The 23,829-nt window shown below is 39.2% G+C and overlaps 1 protein-coding gene across 1 annotated transcript in view; it reads left to right on the top strand.

Annotated features, from left to right (window-relative positions):
* The window catches only part of epb41l4a (erythrocyte membrane protein band 4.1 like 4A), a 51,290-nt gene extending 28,468 nt beyond the window's left edge, over positions 1-22,822 (top strand). Inside the window, exons 7-23 of the mRNA XM_084104539.1 lie at positions 125-212; positions 643-731; positions 1,202-1,265; positions 2,340-2,431; positions 7,194-7,271; positions 8,218-8,333; positions 10,595-10,670; positions 12,133-12,210; positions 13,103-13,216; positions 14,848-14,898; positions 15,418-15,495; positions 15,718-15,837; positions 18,488-18,535; positions 18,619-18,687; positions 19,826-19,936; positions 20,857-20,935; positions 22,197-22,822. Of these exons, the coding sequence (XP_083960665.1) occupies positions 125-212; positions 643-731; positions 1,202-1,265; positions 2,340-2,431; positions 7,194-7,271; positions 8,218-8,333; positions 10,595-10,670; positions 12,133-12,210; positions 13,103-13,216; positions 14,848-14,898; positions 15,418-15,495; positions 15,718-15,837; positions 18,488-18,535; positions 18,619-18,687; positions 19,826-19,936; positions 20,857-20,935; positions 22,197-22,307 (1,462 nt within the window). The 3' untranslated portion in view covers positions 22,308-22,822. The remainder of the gene's footprint in view (positions 1-124; positions 213-642; positions 732-1,201; positions 1,266-2,339; positions 2,432-7,193; positions 7,272-8,217; positions 8,334-10,594; positions 10,671-12,132; positions 12,211-13,102; positions 13,217-14,847; positions 14,899-15,417; positions 15,496-15,717; positions 15,838-18,487; positions 18,536-18,618; positions 18,688-19,825; positions 19,937-20,856; positions 20,936-22,196) is intronic.
* Positions 22,823-23,829: the final 1,007 nt, after the last annotated feature.

Here is a 23,829-nt window from a genome sequence, read left to right as displayed (position 1 = left end):
ATTTCTTCACTTGATAATCCAGGTTATACGCCTTTTTCCAAAATGGTTTTACGTTTTTTTTAATGTATTTTGACAGTATTTCTTGTCTCTGAGTGTTCAGGAACCTGTTGACCTCTCTGTGCAGGGGTCAGGTGCCGGCCGAGGCAGAAAACAATTACTTGGGAATCGCCAAAACACTGGAAATGTACGGAGTGGATCTGCACCCTGTGTTTGTAAGTAGAGTCCGCAAGCGTTCCTGCTGTTAAATCAACAGAGGATTCTCTCTTCCTTCAATGTACTTAAAACATCAGCATTTATCTTTTCTGTCAATGATTTAATTCTTTGCATTTCTCCTCTTCTCTAGAACTGTATGAGTTTCTTTGTTCTGCTGAACACAAAAGAAGACATCTTGAAGATGTTGGTGACCAAACAGTTGATGAACCTCATTGACTTCCATAGTATGGAAAAAAATAATACTATGGAAGTCATTGGGGACCAGCAACTGTTTGGTCACCAACATTCTTCAAAATATCTTCTTTTGTGTTCAACAGAACAAAGAAACTCATACAGGTTTAGAACAATTTGAGGGTGAGAACATTATGACAGAATTTTTATTTTTGGGTGAACTATCCCTGTAAATGTATTGCATATGTGTCTTTTCAGGGAGAAAAACAATCGGAGTACTTCCTGGGACTGACGCCTATTGGGGTTGTGGTTTACAAAAACAAAACGCAAGTCGGGAAATATTTCTGGTAGGTTGATGTTTAAGCTGAATTTTTAACCTATTAAAGGAATAATTCACCAAAAAAAGAAAATGATGTCAGCATTTACTAACTCTCATGTCATTCCAAATCCGTATGGCTTTTTTTCTTCCTCATGAGTCCCATTTAGCAGCTTAAATTTGGGTCTGTTCCTCTCATAAAGCTGACTTTGACTTCTTTAGAAGACTTGGAATTTAGCGCACGATTGTTATGATACGTTTATGATGCTTTTGCATCCTTTCTGAAGCTTGAAGCCTCAGTCCCATTCATTGTAATGGCATGGGACATAACTGTTTATTGAAACAAAAAATCATTTGGTACGAGCAGAGTAGATGAGTGAATTTTTAATTTTTGGGTGAACTATTCCTTTAAACATATTATATTATTACTATTCACTCTGTCATTCAGTTTTGATTTATTTTTGTACACAATGTTATAACTTCTAACATTTGATTTTTCAGGCCTAGAATTACGAAAGTGTATTTCAAGGAAACACAATTTGAGCTGCGGGTTATGGGCAGAGATGTAAGTCTTCTTTTTAATAGAAAATCACAGTAAATTATATAACAAATTATAGATGTGTTTCAGATGTGTGATCTCAAAATCCCTTTCATTTACATGCAAACATTGCATTATACTATCGCCCCGTACTAATCTGTTAAATGTAACTATAAGGCATGAAGATATTATAAACATTAACATCATAGCGTTTTGAAACCATGTGTTTTGTGAGCGCTATAGAAATATATTTGGCTTGAAATTGTCCCTTCAGTGTTGAGCCTGTATTCAACAACACTATACTGAGACTTTGTTTCTCCATTCAAAGCAAGCAACAAAATACATATATATAACTGCTTTCATTTACTTTATTGCAACTGCTTCCATGACATCGATTTCCCCCAATCCTGACCGCTGGGAGGAAGATCCTTCATGAGGAGTCAATGAAAATCCCATTATTGATCGAGTGTTATGACTGGCCTTAAGCTTCCTTGACCCGTTTCCTCCACGGGTTCATTTAACCTGCGAGCGAAGACGTCTTCTCGTTCGAGGACTCGGCCCTTAATGACCCTCTTCACCTAACCTAGTGAGAACAGACTGACTAGAGCACATGACCATAATTTATGCAAGTGAGGATAGCAAAATAAAGTAAACTGTGACATATTATACCCAAAAATTCATCATACAGTGACTACCAGTAAAATTTATAAACATTTGGGACCAAGAATTATTCAGACACTTTGACCTTGACCATGTTTTGCTGAAGTGTTTTTTCTTTAATTGCTAATGTGACCTTTTTACACCACAGACTGAACAAAATGAAGCATTGCTTGGTAATTGGTTGAGCTAAACTGGTATTATCTAATTGTGTAGTTAAATTTAACAGCTGGCAGCTATTCAACATAATTCATGTGTGAGACAGTCTAACAGAAGGATGGACAAAACCAGTGAAATATCAACTGAGTTCTTGTCATATTTTATTACCATTTTCTAAACTATAGCGAATAAACTGTGATAATGTGCGAAATGTTGAAGGTGTCTGAATAAATTTTGGTTTGACTGTGCACATAAAGATATCATAACTTCCTTGTTTCTTTGCAGTGTAATGAGACGTCGTTCTTCTTTGAAGCTCCCAGTAAGACGGCCTGCAAGAACCTGTGGAAGTGCTGTGTGGAGCATCATACCTTCTTTAGGTGGAACAACCATTCTCTAAATGATGTCAAATGCAGGGTTATTATCGTCAGCTACATTTACATTTATGCATTTAGCAGACGCTTTTTATCCAAAGCAGTTCGTCAAGGAGCCAACAATATTCGTAAGATACAATGGCTTACTAGATTAGTAAGCAAGCTAGATGGGATGTGGGGAGGTTGGCAGTTCTCTCCACCAGAGAGGAACAGAGACTGTGAAAGTTTTCGAGAGTGAATTTTGGTCTCTCGTTCCAAAGGAACAATAAGGCGTCCCTCATTCAGTGACCTTAGCTGGCGGGAGGGAGTATAAACTTGTAGGAGAGAATTGTGGGAGGTGCTGTTTCAGTGGTACTTCTGAATGCCAGTGTTAAAGGAGTAGTTCACTTTAAAATGAAAATTACCCCATGATTTACTCACCCTCGGGTCATCCTAGGTGTATATGACATTCTTCTTTCAGACGAATACAATCAGAGTTATATTAAAAAATGTCCAAGCTTTATAATGGCAGTAAATGGCTGTTTCTGTTTTGAAGTCCATAAAGTGCATCTATCCATTATAAAAGTGGATCTGTCCATCATAAAAGTGCATCTATCCATCATAAACGTGGATCTGTCCATCATAAAAGTGCATCTATCCGTCATAGAAGTGCATCTGTCCATCATAAAAGTGCATCTATCCATCATAGAAGTGCATCTGTCCATCATAAAAGTGCAGTGCATCTGTCCATCATAGAAGTGCATCTGTCCATCATAAACGTGGATCTGTCCATCATAAAAGTGCATCTATCCATCATAGAAGTGCATCTGTCCATCATAAAAGTGCATCTATCCATCATAGAAGTGCATCTGTCCATCATAAAAGTGCAGTGCATCTGTCCATCATAAAAGTGCATCTATCCATCATAGAAGTGCATCTGTCCATCATAAAAGTGCATCTATCCATCATAGAAGTGCATCTGTCCATCATAAAAGTGCATCTGTCCATCATAAACGTGTATCTGTCCATCATAAAAGTGCATCTATCCATCATAGAAGTGCATCTATCCATCATAAAAGTGCATCTGTCCATCATAAACATGGATCTGTCCATCATAAAAGTGCATCTATCCATCATAGAAGTGCATCTATCCATCATAGAAGTGCATCTGTCCATCATAAAAGTGCATCTGTCCATCATAAACGTGGATCTGTCCATCATAGAAGTGCATCTATCCATCATAGAAGTGCATCTGTCCATCATAAAAGTGCATCTGTCCATCATAAACGTGGATCTGTCCATCATAAAAGTGCATCTATCCATCATAGAAGTGCATCTATCCATCATAAAAGTGCATCTGTCCATCATAAAAGTGCATCTATCCATCTATCCATCATCTATCCATCATAGAAGTGCATCTGTCCATCATAGAAGTGCATCTATCCATCATAAAAGTGCATCTATCCATCATAGAAGTGCATCTGTCCATCATAAAAGTGCATCTGTCCATCATAAACGTGGATCTGTCCATCATAAAAGTGCATCTATCCATCATAGAAGTGCATCTATCCATCTATCCATCATCTATCCATCATAGAAGTGCATCTGTCCATCATAAAAGTGCATCTATCCATCATAGAAGTGCATCTGTCCATCATAAAAGTGCATCTATCCATCATAGAAGTGCATCTGTCCATCATAAAAGTGCATCTGTCCATCATAAACGTGGATCTGTCCATCATAAAAGTGCATCTATCCATCATAGAAGTGCATCTGTCCATCATAAACGTGGATCTGTCCATCATAAAAGTGCATCTATCCATCATAGAAGTGCATCTGTCCATTATAAAAGTGCATCTGTCCATCATAAACGTGGATCTGTCCATCATAGAAGTGCATCTATCCATCATAGAAGTGCATCTGTCCATCATAAAAGTGCATCTGTCCATCATAAACGTGGATCTGTCCATCATAAAAGTGCATCTATCCATCATAGAAGTGCATCTATCCATCATAGAAGTGCATCTGTCCATCATAAAAGTGCATCTGTCCATCATAAACGTGGATCTGTCCATCATAGAAGTGCATCTATCCATCATAGAAGTGCATCTGTCCATCATACAAGTGCATCTATCCATCATAAAAGTGCATCTATCCATCATCTATCCATCATCTATCCATAGTGCATCAGATGCACTTTGGATAGATGCACTTTTATGATGGATAGATGGACTTTTATGAAGGATAGATGCACTTTTATGAAGGATAGATGCACTTTTATGATGGATAGATGCACTTTTATGATGGATAGATGCACTTTTATGGACCTCAAAACAGAAACAGCCATTTACTGCCATTATAAAGCTTTGACATTTTTCAATATAACTCAGATTGTATTTGTCTGAAAGAAGAATGTCATATACACCTAGGATGACTTCAGGGTGAGTAAATCATGGGCTAATTTAAATTTTTGGGTGAACTATTCCTTTAAAAGCCTTAAATTTGATTCTGGCGATAATCAGGAGATTGTAAATATTTTAATGAATTAAAATAGATTGATGACAAAAACACTTTAAAGTTTTAACTAAAATTAAAATGAAACAGAAAATATATATATAAAAAAAGATCTCATTCAAAATAAGGTAATATATCAATGATACTAAAAATTACACCGGTTCAAACAACCTCATGCCCTTTAAAAACATCTTAATCCTGTCTAAGCTTCTTGTTTTAGTGCAGAAAGCCAAAAGCGCCGTCCTGTACGTTCTCACAGAGAAACGCTGTGAACTCAAGGGCCCTTCAGATTCCCGGGGCTTTACTGAGGCTCTCGTTTTCGGGGGCTGTTCTCCAATCCTCCCCGCGTCGCCTGGCGCGCTCAGAGTCGTCTCTGGTGTTTATTTCTTCAGAGCGCTCCCAGAAGAGCTTTACGCCGCACAGAATGCAGGAGGCTGGAGATTTCAGCTGGTAATCCGCGTGTGAAACTTAAGATCGGGAAACACAAAGAGCGACGGGAGAGAGATTTAGATACGTTACATGTACACCTCCAAACTGTGTGAACAAAATACTAACATTTATTAGAATTATTGCTAACATCTTACAGTAAGTTCCCATTTGCTAACATCAGTTAATGCATTAGCTAACATGTCTTAGTAAAAATGCAATTGTTCATTGTTTGTTCATACACAGTTCGTGGATGTTGAAATTAACATTGACTAAGATTAATAAATAGGTAACACTTAACAATAAGGTTCGTTAGTTAACATTAGTTAACTATATTAGTTAACATGAAGTAATAATGAACTGCACGTATACAGCATTTATTAATCTTTGTTAAAGGAACACTCCACCGTTTTTTGAAATAGGGCTTATTCACCTTCTTTCCTACATTTAGATAGGTGGGCAAATGCATTTTTGTCTCAGTGCATGCATTGTTTTAGTTTGACAGGGTCGGCGCTAGCTTAGCTTAGCACAATGAATGGAATCCTTTGTTGCCAGCTAGCATGTCCTGAGTAAAAGTGATATAAAAATAAAAAAAATCCCACCTAATTACTTCTTGTGGCCTGTGTATTCACAACGAGTACAAATAGTGATGCAGATTAACACTAGGCGATTTCCTATGCAGATATTGACTTGGGACTATATTAGGGGGAAGCACAGGCGAAGCACTGCTACTTGGACGCAGAGATATCACGCCCAAGTAGCAGTGCTTCGCCCGTGCTTCCCCCTAATATAGTCCTTAATATATAAGTCAATATCTGCATAGGAAATCGCCTAGTGTTAATCTGCATCGCTATTTGTACTCGTTGAGAATACGCAGGCCACAAGAAGTAATTAGGTGGTTTTTTTTATTTTTTATATCACTTTTACTCAGGACATGCTAGCTGGCAACAAAGGATTCCATTCATTGTGCTAAGCTAAGCTAGCGCCGACCCTGTCAAACTAAAACAATACATGCACTGAGACAAAAATGCATTTGCCCACCTATCTAAATGTAGGAAAGAAGGTGAATAAGCCCTATTTCAAAAACGGTGGAGTGTTCCTTTAATGTTAATTTCAACATTTACTAATACTTTATTAAAATCTTGTTAACATTAGTTAATGCACATAACAATGAACAGCTGTATTTTTATTAACTAACATTAACAAAGATTAACAAATACAGTAACGACTGGATTGCTCATGGTTAGTTAATACATTAACTAATGTTAACTAATGAACCTTATTGCAAAGTGTTACCAATAAATGCCATAGAAGTATTGTTCATTGTTAGTTCATGAATCCTTATTATAAAGTGTCACTGAATTATTGTATTGTTAGTGTTGTTTGCTATTGCTATTGTTCATATAACTTGTGCAGAGCTCAGTGGCAAACCTTGCTTGAACCGTTGAGCTGAAACAGGACTGTCCGGACTTCAAAAACAAGCCAAATCATGTTCTGTCAACTTAACACAAAGATCTCTGAATGTTTTATCCAGCAATAGCACAGTCTTGTACAACATGCATCAGTTCTAGTCTGATCTCTCATTATGGTTTGGCTTTTAATTTCTCTGCTGGTTGGGATGTGTGTTTTATCAGAGCTGCGTGTTTCCAGCTTTGGAATTTTAATGAGAGGAAAGCTCTCCTTAACACTCGTTCTGTAATTTACCTCATTAAAATATGGGTGTAAACAACAGATTTGCTCCACAGATGTTTGAAAGCATCCATGTTTCATCAGAAGTACAAATTAAAAGGAGAATGGATAAATACATAAAAACCTGTAAATTAAAGCTTTTTGTTCATCTAAATTACAGAATGCCAGAGAACGAGTCTAATTCGCTTACAAGGAAACTGTCCAAATTCAGCTCTCTGGGCTCGAAGCATCGCTACAGGTTAGTAAAAGAGAAATTAAATTAATTCAGGAGGGTATTTTTAAAGAAATTAATGATTTTATTCAGCAAGCGTGCATTAAATTGATCAAAAGTGACAGTAAAGATTTTTATAATTTTATAATTTCTATTTCAAATAAACACTGTTCTTTTGAACTTCCTATTTATCAAAGAATCCTGAGAAAAATAAAGTATCACAGTTTTCACACAAATATTAAGTAGCACAACTGTTTTCAACATTGATAATATTTCAGCAAATCAGCATATTAGAATGATTTCTGAAGGATCATGTGACACTGAAGACTGGAGTAATGATGCTGAAAATTCAGCTTTGATCACAGGAATAAATTACTTGTTACAATAAATTCACATAGAAAACTGTTATTTTAAATTGTAATAATACTTCACTGTTTTTACTGTATTTTTGATCAAATAAATGCAGCCTTGGTGAGCAGAAGTGACTTTTGTCAAAAACATTAAATAATCTTACCAACCCTAAACTGTGTAGAAGCAGTCATACATCTATAGTCAGATAAAAACGCATGAGTTAATGAGAAATTACATTCAATATGTACAGACAGAGATATTAGTCACGGACAGTGATATAATACTGAATGTCTGTTAAACAGCAGTGACTCATGTCCTTTATTCTCAGGGTTAGTCATTAAACAAACTAGTCCAATTGCTTAAACGGCGGCTTCACATCCATCAAATGTGGGCCAAACTCAAAAGAAAAGAAGGTCAAATAATTGGCAAATTGACAGCACCTTTGCAACACTAAATCAACCACTAAACACCAGTTTTAAAAGGAACAGTTCACCCAAAATAATTTATTTAATTTCATACAGGTTTGGAACAACATGCTGTTTATTTTTGAGTGAACCATTCCTTTAAAGACGTGTATTTTTACAGTGATGCAGGAAGACTTAATGTGTGTTTCTGCTTCTAGTGGAAAAACTGCTACGCAAATAGTAAGAGAGCCGTCTGTGACTCTCCCTCGACCCGACCTACAGGTGATCCGAACCCGCAGCAAGACCTACCCGAAGAGAAGCGCACCGCCTGCAGGTCAGATGCATTTACTGTTACACTCGTCTAACATCGTGTGCTCTGAGACAACCAAACACACACTACACCCTAGCAACTACCTCACAACCACACACTACACCCTAGCAACTACCTGACAACCACAAAGAACACCCTAGCAACTACCTGCAACCACACACTAGCAACTACCTCACAACCACACACTACACCCTAGCAACTACCTGACAACCACAAAGAACACCCTAGCAACTACCTGCAACCACACACTAGCAACTACCTCACAACCACACACTACACCCTAGCAACTACCTGCCAACCACAAAGAACACCCTAGCAACTACCTGCAACCACACACTAGCAACTACCTGCAACCACACACTACACCCTAACAACTACCTGCCAACCACACAGAATACCATAGCAACCACACACTACACACTAGCAACTACCTGACAACCACACACTACACCCTAGCAACTACCTGCCAACCACAAAGAACACCCTAGCAACTACCTGCAACCACACACTAGCAACTACCTCACAACCACACACTACACCCTAGCAACTACCTGCCAACCACAAAGAACACCCTAGCAACTACCTGCAACCACACACTAGCAACTACCTGCAACCACACACTACATCCTAACAACTACCTGCCAACCACACAGAATACCATAGCAACCACACACTACACACTAGCAACTACCTGACAACCACACACTACACCCTAGCAACTACCTGCCACCACACAGAACACCTTAGCAACTACCTGGCAACCACACAGAACACCCTAGCAACTACCCGGCAAACACACAGAGCACCCTAGCAATTACTTTGCCATCACACAGACCACCCTAGCAACCACACAGAACAACTACCTAGCAACACAGTAGCAACTACTTAGCAACCACACAAAACACCCTAGTAACTATCTGTTAACTGTACAGAACACACTGGTAACTGCATAACAACCACAGAAAACACCCTAGCAACCACAGAGAATATCTTAGCAGCTACTTAGCAACAGTACAAAACCCCAGCAAGTACCTAATAACCATACAAAACACACAAGCAACTACTTAGCAACCAAACAGAACACCCTAGCAACTACCTGGCAACCACACAAAACACCCTGGTAACTGCATAGCAACCACACAAAACACCCTAGCAAGTAGCAAACCACACAATACCCTAGCTAGCAGCTACGTAGCAAGAGTATAAATCCTCAGCAACTACCTAACAGCCATTCAAAACACTAGAAACTACTTAGCTACCACACAGAACACCCTAGCAACTACCTGGCAACCACACATAACACCCTAGCAACCACACAGAATACCCTAGCAGCTATGTAGCAACCACACAGAACACCCTAGCAAGTACGTGACAACCACACAGCATACCCTAGCAACTATCTATTAACCGCACAGAACACCCTAACAACCACACAGAACACCCTAGCAACTACCTGGCAACCACAGAGAATACCCTAGCAGCTATGTAGCAACCACACAGAACACCCTATCAACTACATGACAACCACACAGCATACCCTAGCAACTATCTATTAACCGCACAGAACACCCTAAAAACCACACAGAATACCCTAGCAGCTGCGTAGCAACAGTACATAACCCTAGCAACTACCTAACAGCCATACAAAACACACTAGCAACTACTTAGCAACCACACAGAACACCCTAGCAACTACCTGGCAACCACACAGAACACCCTAGCAACTACCTGGCAACAACACAGAACACCCTGGCAACTGTATAGCAACACCTCCTCATGGCAGGATTGCGGTGAATATCTCTTTTCACATTGTATAATACAGTCATGTTGTTGGACTGTTTGGAGTTAGACTCGTACAACGAAACGTTGAAAGAAGCCCTGAGTGTCACATGACCTGCAGCTCAGGTGTGCGATCGGTCAGTTTGGTTCCACCTGAGCTGGGAAAACCACCTTCACTTCAGCGCTCCACAGGCATGTGATTGAGATCAACACTGTTGTTGCTCGGCTGAGACAGGAATGTGTGTGTGTGAAGCGAGTCGCACCTGACCTCCACGCATGAGCTCAAACGCAGCTCCATTGTTCTGTTCAAACGGCCTTCAGACGGCAATCTCTTGACACAACAGAGGAAAGCCGTGAGAGGCGGATACAGATGGACTCAGCCAGTGTGATTAGGGGTTGTTCTGGTTAACCTGGATGGAGACGCTAACATCAGATTGATGTCTCTGGCCACAATAGCACTCATGTTTCGGAAATATGTGCTTTAGGACGGACCAACGGAGGCCAGACGGTCACAAAGAGCGAGAGCCAGTCCAAAACAACTGCACTTACACCAGTCAAGAGGTATTAAACTCCTTCATTAAGACATCCAGAGACTGTTTCATTGTTCTTAAATGGCAAACAATGACTTTATTCCTCAAAATACTCTGAAATGAGGTCTCAATTGTTTCTCATAGGCTGCATTTACACTGCAGGTCTTGATGCCCAATTTAGATTTTTTTGGATGACCGGCTTACATCTTTTAAAAGTGATGTATATAAATATGTATATCCTATATTTACATTCACTACACACTTGCCGAAACAACCAAAGGTAGACGAACTGACCTGGAAAATCTTAGGCCAAAAAGGAAGTAAAAATCTTCGCACCATCTTTAAAGGTCAGCAAAACATTGGGTTGAGCCTTCGTCCTCCATTGCGCCATTAAAAAGGGTCATGTGATCGCGATTGGTGTCCACCGTCACCAAACGAGTCGCATTGATGGGAATATCCGATCTGTCCGCTTGCATGGCAGACGCAAATGCACGTATCTGATTCATATCAGATTTATTTCCTCATTTGAATGAGGCCTGAAACCAATTTGAGAATATCCGAATCCAGGTGCTTTTTTCTTGATAACATGTTCGTGGGTCAAAGCCGATCTGTGCCACATGGGAGGAAACAATTGGAATTGGGTAATTTGAAGCATGTAGTGTAAATGCGGCCACATCAATAGATACTGTGCTGAATTTCCTGCTTCTACGTTTCCACCTGGTATTAAGATGCGTTTTGGTCGATTGGATCACCAGTGGACGACTCTAAACACAGGTGTAAACGGGGTCTAAAACGCTTTAAGCTTGTCCACTTTCTGCACTTCCAGAGTTAGTGGAAAACACATTAGACCGGATTGCTTTCATAGTGTAAACGCTCATGTGGTCGAATGTGTTCAAACAGCCACTAAAGACCGTCTTCTCTCCGTCTACTGACCGAATGAGTGAACGTTATGGGAAGAGCTCTAGACAGACGGGATTTAAACTTTATCGGCTGAAGACTCAAGTTTGGTTTGAAGATGAAAACATACCAAACACAATGTTCTCTCTCCATTCCTGATTTCTAACACACACTCACTCGGTGTGATCTCGCAGCTCAGAGCAGAAACTAAAGCTGATTCTCTCCGTATGTTTTTCCGTTGTCTCCGGTCGTGTTCATATGTAAATTGGGTAAGCTTATTTTGTCCATTAGATTGAAAGATCTGAAAAAGCCCATACATTTACCCATCAATAGACCCTCCCCTTGAAGAAATCAGGACAGAAGTGGTTGAAAGTGAACAGAAGAGACGGATTAAAACACCAGGTGTAAACGGGAATGTGTCTCCCTCGTCTACTTGTTATCCGATCGAACAAAACATCTCAATACCAGGTGTAAACAGGGCCTAAGATCTCATTTTAGAGTGTTTTTCCAACAGGATTCTGTGAAATAGTAAAACATGCTTTTTGCAAACTATCACGTCAACATTCAGCATCGTGTTTCATTGTATTTTCCCAAAGTCCCAATGCAAAGACAGACAGCACTTCAGACCAGCAGAACAAGCCCAGTGCACCATGGGAGGAAGACGCCCCACAGAGGTACAGTCCTGATCATGATTATGTGTTCAGAAGTTAACAATATTTCAGGTTTATTTACCATGGTACTCTTGCATTCATATTAGATTTTTTTTTAGGTTTATTTGTATAGTAGTTATTCATATTTTGAGTGATCATATTTAAAAAATTAAGTTTAAGTTTTAGTAATTTTATGTGCTTTTGTTATTTTTATAAAATTAAAATTAATATTTCTATTTAGCTTTAATTTATTTAATTTAAAATTTAGTTTTAGTCATTTTAGTTTCAATTTAAACATATTTCAGTTATTTGCCAAGGTAACAAATTTAAGTTTTTCATCTAATATTTATATTTAATTTTATTCCAATCCAATTTTTTTCAGTTACAGAAAACATTTTTGAAATAGTTTTAGTCAACAGTAACACCTGTGTTATTTTAGTTTTATTATAGTTGTATTAATATTGCCTTTTATTTTAGTTTTAATTTAGTTTTCATGTTAATTTTGCTGTTTTTGTTTGTGCTTATGTAATTTTATTATATTTATTTATTTTATAAATATTGCTATTTAGGTTCATTTAGTTTTATTTCAGTTTTATTTTTAGTTTCAAGTTAATAATTTTAGTGCTTCAACACAAACTTCTTTCAGTTTATTGCCAAGGCAGCATTTCTAATTTTCAAGTTTTTCAACTAATATTTATATTTTATTTTATTTCAGCTATATTTTAATGAACAGAAATGTTTTTAATAGTTTTAGTAAACAATGCTAACCCTGAATAACACTGATTCATATTCATGAACTGTGATATTTGATGGTATTCCATGCACACATAAACAAACTAATGCCACTGTAGTGTTTGCTTCTGTTTTCTGTGCATTCTTGTCCCCTCTAATCTGTCCTGTCTTTGTTTTTCCTCAGCGGACTGTACAACTCGGCCAGTGAGCGGAACAAATCTCCCAAATTCCCAAAAGCTCACAGACGTTCACCCTCGGGGGGCAGCGAGAACGAGACGTCCCACTCGGCCCGCCGCAGGTGTGCGCTCATGTGCTCAAGGGTGCACCATTGTGTTCACATGCATTTCCTTCTGCATTAAGACTCATTGATGACCTTAGCTGTGTCCGAAATCTCCCCTATACCCTCATTCACTAATCCCACATTACTCCACTAATATAGTCCACTTGAAGGAGTGAATGAAAACGAGTGAGTGAATTCGGACACTGAGTCGCCGGAATGGCTGCCGCTTTTGCGTAGTTTGTGCTGTTTAATAATCATTTGAAACTTAGCAAACTGGCAGCTCCAGTAGTAATGAAAAGATTTATCTTCAACTCTGGCATGGAAACTAGCATGTATAAACCTTAAGCAATAAAAAAGTAAGTTAACCTGTGTGATATTACGCTGTACCCACATTGGACCAGCAGTTTGGAAAATGTATCTTCTGGGTAGACGCGGGAATTCATTAGGCACGCGACACTCACAGTGCATTATGGGTATTCTTTAGCCGTTGAACGTACACTCGTTATTGTGGTGCATTATGGGATTTAATGAGTGCACTCGATAACGTCCACTATGGTTTCATACACCACTACAAATGGTTGTCCTCTCAAATAGTGCCCTATTTACGGGTATGGGGCGATTTCGGACACAGCCCTTGAGTCTTAATGCAGTTTGAGGAAGCACCTAAGAGTCTTTTGAACATCAACACTGCGATGCCTTATCAAGCAATGACTTCGCAGGCAGCGTTTTCACACGAAGGTTCCTCACGAAACTGATTTCGGACAGATTTCAGAACAGTTTAATGATCTGCAGCACAATAGAACACAACATTTGTTGAAAACTAAGCAAATAATTTAATTTCTACAATAGTATTTTCTCGCTAGAGATGACATCAGAAGTGGAAAATGTACATTTACACACAACTTTCAGATGCCATCTTTATTTTTTAGCTCAACTGTCACAGAATAGAAAGCACAGGATTGTGGGATATCAGTCAGATGAAGGTATCTCAGGAGACAGAAAGTTAAGCTAACATTGGATCCGTCCTCTCATGGAAAGAGAGTCCTCTCTCAATCCAGATGCATGTGCTCCCTCTAGTGGAAATACAATGGAACAAACGTCCTTTGTACTACGAAGCCAAACACAAAGAGTTGCATCTGAATAATTCCTTTAGTCCGTTTAATAATTGATAACACCCTGAATATGTTACAAATGGCATCATGTAAACATGATTTGATATTTCTAGAATGATTCTTTTTCAGTTAAAGTCTTATTGCCTAGAAGTAAAGGAGCTGAAAGTTACTCTACACTCTCAAACATAAAGGTTCTTTATTGGCATCGATGGTTCCATGAAGAACATTCCATGGAATCTTTCCATTTTTTTAAAGGTTCTTTAGATTTTTAAAATGTTCTTCACACAAAGAAAAGTTCTTTTGGGAACCAAAAATGGTTCTTCAATTCTAAAACGCCCTTTCGGAGCCTTTATTTTTAAGAGTGTAGTTCTGAGTTCTTAGTTCCGCATGCGAGGAACTGATGAAACAATGGCTGAGGATAAATAAATACTGATAAATCCTCCAAGCATCGCAGGCGTTTGTGTCTGTCTGTCTGTCAGAGATGATAAAACGGTCAGTGTTTCTCTTTAAACGCCCTTCCTTGTGTTGTTTCTCCAGGAGAGGTCAAACCACTGACGACCCACAGGCCAACAAGCAACACAGGAGGAGGTTCACTTCTATTCACTCGCTCCTTTAGATTTCAGCTGATTCACAACTAATATAATATTGCAAAAAGGAAATAATCAGTGTTTGGTGTCTCACAGCTCGTTGTTTATCTAATATATTTCATTTCAAGATGAGTTTGTCACTGGCTGTTTTATTTTATGTGTTTAATTAATGCATTTTGAGGCAAAATGCAGAATGAATCGTGTTAAACAGCTGAGTGTGAATCACAGTTTTTGGGAGATGAAAGCACATCAGATTCACCAAAATGTTTAATAAATGACCATGCATGTAGATTGAGATGTGTAATTTTTAATTTTATAAAGAAGGGGTTCATACTAAATTATTTTTAAGAACATCTAATTTGGAGGTCAGATGCCATTTTTAATCTTATATTACAATTTTTTGTTTCATTTTGTTTTTTGCAAAACTGATGTTGATAAACATTCTAGAACGATCCAGGAATGTGTGTCCCTCTTTCGTTCTGTCCTGTCACCTTTTGACCCCTCTGATTTGCCCCTTTAGATCCCGTTCCCGTGGCAACACCAGCAGCGGCAGCGAATCCGAGAATTCCAACAGGGAACATCGTAAAAAAAGAAACCGGTGGGTGAATCCACTGAGCTTTCGGGACAGTGAAATTCAGAGGGCTGCTGTCCTGGTGCTCTCGTGAAATATATGCACAGTATTAATTATGCAATTTATGGTTTTAATGGAAATTGGGAAAAGCAGTTTTCTGTCTGAAACTGAAAGAAAGCATGAATTTGAATGACAGTCTCAGTGCATTCACTAGTAAATCTCTGCAATGAATGTGTGTGTGCGCTGCAGGTCCCGTCAGGAGAACGAGATGGTGGATTCTGGTCCGCAGTGGGAGGTTGTGTTGCGCAGACAGAAAGAAAAAACACCAAACGATCCCAACCATCGCCGCTCACGGCACCGCTCACGATCGTAAGCGTGAAATTATTAACCCTGTTAACCCCTGATCATTTAGTTTCTATGGAAAGGCTATTGAACCTTTAGACAAAAAAAAAAAGATTGCATATGTTTTATTCGTCGACTATCATATTTGATACATCAGCCTTTAATATAGTATGATATAGTGAGAATATGGAGGAAAAACCCCTCTATTTTTATTAAGAGGCTCAAACTGAGTAAGAATATGCAGTTGCTGATATTTATATGGCTAAAAAAGTAAGATGATATTCTGATAGCTTGTAATGTAAATCATTGCAATCTTTATAACAGTATCCAGAATCCAGAATCCAGAATCGGTCTGTCTTCGCCGGCCAAAAGTGGTCAGCGCAGACCACAACGATCTGCCCAGGTCTGTCGGTCCTGGGCGAGCCTCATCCAATTGTGTCCCAGATCTTGTCGTAGCGAGTCGCGCCATCGTGTTGCAGGGCGTCCACGTGGCCGCTTGATGTCGATCGGCAACCAGACGGTGACTTCGCGCGTCCATCTTTCGTCCGTCCGCCGCATCAGGTGCCCGGCCCAGCGCTTCTTGGCCTTGTTGGCCCGGTCCACCGCGTCGTCCACCCTGGTCATGGCCCGCAACTGCTCGTTGCGGACGTGGTCGGTCTGTTTGACCCCGATCATGCGGCGCTCGATTGCGCGTTCAGTCACGGCCAGCTTTAGCCGGTCGGCCGCCGTCATTGTCCAGGTCTCAGCCCCATAGAGCATGGCCGGCAGGACGGTGCTGTTGAATAGGGCAGCCCTGATGTCCGGGTCAATGGCTCTGTTGTTGGCCGTCTCGGCAATTGAGCCGAAGCTGACCCAGGCTGCTCGGCGTCGTCGTGCCAGTTCTCGGCCAATCTTGTGGTCGATGGTCAGCTCCTGGCCCAAGTAGATATAGCTATCTACTTGCTGGAGCTGATGCTGGTCGACATGGAGGGTAGTGTCGGCCACCTGGTCGTTGCGCATCCACTTAGTTTTGGCCAGATTGATTTTGAGGCCGAACCGGGCACCAGCCTGGTTGAGCTGGTCAAGTCGCTGCTGTACATCGACCGCCGAACAGCCTATCAGCACGATGTCATCGGCAAAGCGCAGGTGATTGAGCCAGCGGCCGTTGATCTTGATGCCGACCTCGTCCCAGTCGAGCTGCCGGAATATTTGCTCGAGACAGGCGGTGAAAAGCTTGGGCGAGATGGTGTCTCCCTGCTTGACCCCGCGGCCGACCTTGATATTAAGCGGCCGGTCGAACAGGGTGATGGTGGTGGCGCAGTTGCTGTTCAGCTCCTGCAGCAGGGCCACGTGCTCGTCACCGATGCCTTGTTGTTGGAGGGCGAGCAACACGGCGTTAATCTCGACCGAGTCGAAGGCCTTCTCGTAGTCGACGAAAGCCAGGACCAGCGGCATCTTGTACTCCCTGGTCCGCTCGAGCAGCTGGTTCAGCACCTGCACATGATCCATGGTGCTAAAGCCAGATCTAAATCCGGCCTGCTCGACGGGTTGTTGTTCGTCTAGCTGCTTGGCCAACCGATTGAGCAGCACCTTAGTGAAGATCTTGTACACGGCCGACAACAATGTGATCGGCCGGTAGTTGCTGAGCAGCTCGCGGTCGCCCTTCTTGAACAGCAGTACTGTCTTGGCCGTCTTCCACTGTTTGGGGGTTTGACATTGTGCCATGTAGCGGCTGAATCGGGCCGCCATGGCCATCCAAAGTGAGTGGCCGCCGGCTTTGAGTAGCTCGATCTCAACGCCGTCCAGGCCAGGCGCCCGGTCTGCCTGTGCCTGTTCGACTGCATGTCGGACCTCACTTTCCAGTACTGGCAAAAAGGACGGCAGCTGGTCGAGCTGAAGGTTAGGTGGAGGGATGGAGACCTTGCTGGCGAATAAGTCGCTATAAAAGCGCCTGCACTCGGCCTCAATACCGGACCGAGTCCTGATCATCCGCCCGTCTACAGTCTTCAGTGCTGGTATTTGGCCGCGCTGCTGTTGCATTGCCCGCCTACACTTTTTCAGGCTCTTGCGGTCCTCGGCTGTTACCAGCAGGCGCCTCTGTCTATATTGATCGAGGTCGGTCTTGAGCTATAACAGTATAGCTGATTACATATCTACGTATATTTTCACTCTCAATCATATGTCTTGGTAAGATGATATTTAAATGCTCAGTTTTATGATCAAAGCTCTGTATTTTAAAAACATATAATGTAATGCAGTGCAACTGTTATATATTCAATGGAACTGATGGATCATATTTTATACTCGCATGATTTTTCTAGAAAATGATGAATGGATAATCAAGTCAAGTTCAGTTGATTCAGTCCAGTAGGTGTCCATATTGAAATATTACTAGCAATATAAAAGTTATTCTTGCATCTACTTTTTAAAATCAGTAAAGATTTCACAGCAAAAAGACCTGAAGATGGACATTTTTACAAGGCTTTTAGTTGCTAAAAAAAGTATAAACTATCAATCAGAGGACAGAAGGCATGTGTAGATTGTGTGCAACAGTTTTTTCAGCAAGGTTTTGATCATGTTGATTATTCGAATTGTACATATCAGATATGATACAGTAGATTTATAGGGTTGAATAATTACAAATTTATGATATGTCCTATATCTTATGCCAGTTTTTGAACTCTTTCTCTTGACGTAGACGAAGTCCTGACGTTCAAGCTAAAGAGCAGCTCTGGAAACACATCCAGTGAGTTTAACGTCACTCTCGTCACTAATTAGTGTTATTAATAAATCAATCTTCGGTGATGATCATTTTATGTTTGTGAACAGGAAGGACCTGATCGATCCTTCCGGTCTCTCCGAGGAGCAACTGAAGGAAATTCCGTACAAGAAAGTGGAGTGAGTCAAATCAAACTGTCCTATGACGTGCTAACCTACAATTGTCAGGTTGATATTGTCAGATAAAATATTTTTACTTGCATGAAACAAGTTAATTTAGATCTTACCACATAAACTATTTAGCATATCCGAAAAAACGTTGTATGTAGCCGTTAAAAATTCAATTCAATTCACATTTATTTGTATAGCGCTTTTCACAATACATATTGTGAAAAGCAGCGTTACAGAAAATGCATACTTCTACATTACAATTTAGAGTGATCTGTTATCAGAGGTGAATGTGTCCAAGTTATGGATTTCAAAAATGTACATATACAAATCACACATTCAGCTAATAATGTATTAATTTAAACAATGTATTCATTTTAGGGAGAAACAATGAGCTCATTGAAGTAATGAATACATGTTTGTTAACCTAGGATTAGGATATACAGAAATCTTTTCCTGCAAATGTAATTCCTGTGTAAATACATTTATACCGCATCACATTAATATATTACTTAATTAAACCGCTGTGAAACGTGTCTTTTGACTTCAGATGCTTCATTCCTCTTTGCGGTGAAAAGTTCATATATTTTATTTAATTGTGATTTAATTAAGATGAAAGAATGACTTTTCTAGAAATCAATGTTAAATTAAATAATTTAAAAATATTAAAAATAATTTAGTTGCAGTATATGTGTGAAACCATTCAAGAGCGAATGGGAAACACTCATTATATATGGACTGATTATATATGGACTTTATGTCTATTCCGAAATAGAATATAAAAAAACATCATAAAACATCAAATATTCCACAAATAAACCCCCAAATTGTTATATTTGATAACACATGTATGCAAAGAATGTTTGTTGGAGCGTTAAAGTGGGCATCTTCGGATGGTTCAGATCTCGTGTGAGTGACAGGCTGTCCCGCCCTCGCTAGTGAACACGCCATCAGAGAAGAGAAGAGATGTCGCTGCAAGAGAGAGGGGAGGATATCCTGATTAAAGATTACGAGGCACATGAATAATAAAAAAAAAAAAGATGATGTCTGTCAGTGTGTAAAAATCCAGTGCAGTAACCCGGAAAGTACGCTTTTAAAGACTAGGGCCCATGGTAGAAAAATGCAAACCACTGCATGTATCTCGTTTCAGGACACAAGGTGACCCAATCAAGATCCGCCATTCACATTCTCCCAGGAGCTTCCGGCAGTTTCGACGCTCCCACTGTTCGGATGGCGAGAGGTCTGTGCTCTCTGAGGTCAAGTAAGTCCTGAGTGCTCAAAGGGATTTTTCACACTCACTCACTGTCACTGTTCTTCATTTTAAAGTATTATGTTCTTGATTTTGTTTTTGGGCTCTACTAGAATAGGTTTTCATGCTTAAATGTTCAAAAAAACACATTATTTTCCCCATATTCTCCATTGTTGCAGCTCGTCTCTTCCCAGTCTGTCAGTAACGCTCTGTTTAGTTCCTGTCTCTATGAAGCTCCTCCTTCTGAAAAGCACACTGCTCTAATTGGTCGGCTGGACCAGTGTGTTGTGATTGGTCAATCGCTTTGAGTGTGTTTTGGAAATGTCCCGCCCCTTACCATAATTAGATCCAGGGTGGAAAAAACAGAAATCGCATACTTCCATACTATATAGTAGGCAAAAAACATTATAGGCCCTATTTTAACGATCTAAGCGCATGGTCTAAAGCGCAGGGCGCAAGTTCACTTAGGGCGAGTCCGAATCCACTTTTGCTAGTTTACTGACGGGAAAAATGGTCGGCGCACCCGGCGCATGGTCTATAAGGGTTGTCCCTATTCTCATGATGAGTAATGGGTGTGTTTTGGGATTTACGTGTGTTAAACCAATCAGAGTCTCATCTCCCATTCCCTTTAAATGCCAGTTGCGCTCGCACCATGTCGGATTCGCTATTTACATGACGGAACTTGATAGTGGAAAGACCGAACGCGTCTCCAGAGCACAAACGGGATCTGCTCGTGCGCGAGGTAAAAGTGCGCAAGTAGACCACCTACGGGACAAGCCGGATTCCACCATATCTTTATGTACACAATAATAATCTTTTACATTGTAATCCTGTTTTATCAAACAGCAACATTACACACTAAAGAAAGATGAACATGTGAAAAAGCATAATAGGTCCTTTTTAATGCTCTTCCCACTTCTTGATGTCTGCAGCTCTCGGACGGATCTGGTTCCTCCTCTCCCTGTGACCCGCACCGCAGACGTGCCCGGCTCCAGCGCGACCCCTGCGCAGGTCAGACGCCCTCCTTTCTTCATTACTGCAAACGCCGCCTTAATTATTTAACTCGTGAAAGGTTTCATTGCTAATTTAAATATTAACCTTTAGAGTCAGAGTCATAAAGACTATATAATATTCTGTCATTTCTGATGAGTTTCTTTGGGTTTTAAAAGACAATTACTTGCACTGACACTACAGTTCAACTAAACTTAAACTGAATTGAGCTGAATGATTTCTGAAGGGTCATGTGACTCTGAAGACTGGAGTAATGATGCTGAAAATTCAGCTTTGATCACAGGAATAAATTACATTTTACAATATATTACAACAGAAAACTATGGAAGCTTGTTTCCGCCACAGAATAATGACATGCAATTGCAATTGCGAGTTTATATCTCACAATTCTGAGAAAATGTTGCATGTTATGAAGTCAGAATTGTGAGATATAAAGTCAGAATTGTGAGTTGATTTTGTTGCAATTGTGAGTTTATATCTCACAATTCTGACTTTATATCTCACAATTCTGACTTTATATCTCACAATTCTGACTTTATATCTCACAATTGTGACTTTATAACATGCAATTGTGACTTTATATCTCACAATTGTGACTTTATATCTCACAATTTTGACTTTATATCTCACAATTTTGACTTTATAACTCACAATTTTGACTTTATAACACGCAAATGTTACTTTATATCTCACAATTCTGACTTTATATCTCACAATTTTGACTTTATAATTCACAATTGTGACTTTATATCTCACAATTGTGACTTTATATCTCACAATTGTGACTTTATATCTCACAATTTTGACTTTATATCTCACAATTTTGACTTTATAACACGCAATTTTTACTTTATATCTCACAATTCTGACTTTATATCTCACAATTTTGACTTTATAACACGCAATTGTGACTTTATATCACGCAATTTTGACTTTATAACACGCAATTGTACACTTTATATCTCACAATTCTGACTTTATATCTCACAATTCTGACTTTATATCTCAATTTTGACTTTATATCTCACAATTTTGACTTTATAACGCAATTGTGACTTTAAATCACGCATTTCTAACTTTATATCACGCAATTATATAAAGTCGTAAAATTGTAATATTATTTCACAATACTACTGTTTTTAGTGTATTTTGATCAAATAAATGATTATTTGGTGAGCAGAAGAGTGATCATATAATCATATAATGAGTGTCTGATGTTTCTCACTGTAACGTGTGCCTGTTTTTGTTTTGTTCCTTTCAGAAGAAGAAAGGCTCCAAAGACACTCTCTCGGAGAGCTCTGAACAGGACACTAAAAGCACCGCCAAGGTGGTGAAGACCGTACACACATCTCGAGTCAAAGCAGAAACGTGAGCGCTTCTCACAGTCGACGCGTCAGGGACGAGCGGAAGCACGAGACACTGAAGTGATCCAGATTCACGGACACCCTCAATGAAAAATCTTTCATAAATCAGCTTAATTCTACAGTAAAACATATTTCTTCATATGGTCTAGAGTCTCCTGTGAAATTAGATTCATTTCCTACTGACAATCAAATGAAGGATGGTGGACCGTTGCATAGTTCACACGACTCAGTCTGATATTGTCGCGAACAATATCTTTTGAACACATTTTCGTACAGTATTAAACGTCTGTGAGCTAAATCAGCATGTGGGAATGGTGGTAAACAGTGCTTTGTATTATTAATATTAATGTTGTTCGTTGTGTCCTCAGATTTTAGAGTCAGCTCTGCTGTAGGAGATGTTGCTGCTGTATTTCTATTTTTGTTTTTGCACAATAATGTAGACTCTCGTTTCTGTTTAAAAAAAATCACTGTAACTAAACTGGAAGCTCAAATTCTTGTCAATAAAGACGTTCCATTACATTCACACTGGGGTTATTTGACCTGCATGTAGTAACACACTGCAGCCAGTAGTGGGAGGCAAACAGCTTGGTAAAGATATTAAGATACAGGTAATACAGGTAATAATTTTATTGGGGAAATACAATATATGCACAAGACAAATGAGCTCTTTGCAGTGCAGGGTAGTGACTGATTACATGTAATCTGGATTACATAATCAGATTCCAAGAAAAGTACTTGTAAAAGAAAAGATTATATTGCGTTTTTAAAATACTTGTAATCGGACTACAGTTAGTCTTTTTTTATTGATTACATGATTGCATGTTATTCTCACATTGGCAGTAAATTATTCATAATTCATTGATTATTGTCCCTACTACTTCGTTTAAACTTTTCTAAAAAATAAAAATAAAAAAATAAATAAAAATTCTGCTTATATATATGTTCAGGTTTGTGAAATTGCTCACACAGACCAGCCACTGAAAAGCATTTGATCAGTGGATTTACAGAAATCATTTCACTTTTAAGAAGAGTTTTCTCAACATTGTAACACTGCATATCTAATCAATATCTGACATTCATTATTATGTGAAATATCACAGGGAGTCATTTAACCATGTATTACTGTCTTTGGGAGGCTTTTGTCTTTCAAACACTATAAAATGTACAAGTTCATGTCATTTCTTATTTACATGGAATGCAGGGATTCCCCAAATTTTGTCAGCATATTTACTTACTGTAAAGATGACCCTGAGATTTCAAATTAATAGGTCAAAAATAATAATAATAAATAATAATAAAATGATAATGGTCACATGACATGCAGGTAAACAAATACAAATATTTTTAAATAATTGTTAGTGTTTTATTTTGATTGTTTTTATTTTACAATTATTTTTATTTAACATTTTTATCATTTAATTACTTAATAACTTTTCATTAAACTCATAAATCCCAGCGTGGGAAACCCTGACTGACATAATGTGATATTTAACACACTTCATGTTGTTGATAACAAAGAATGGAATATAT

This window comes from Abramis brama (assembly GCF_963993115.1).
Source record: "Abramis brama genome assembly, chromosome: 25".
NCBI lineage: Eukaryota > Metazoa > Chordata > Actinopteri > Cypriniformes > Leuciscidae > Abramis > Abramis brama.
This window is presented reverse-complemented; position numbering and strand designations above follow the sequence as displayed.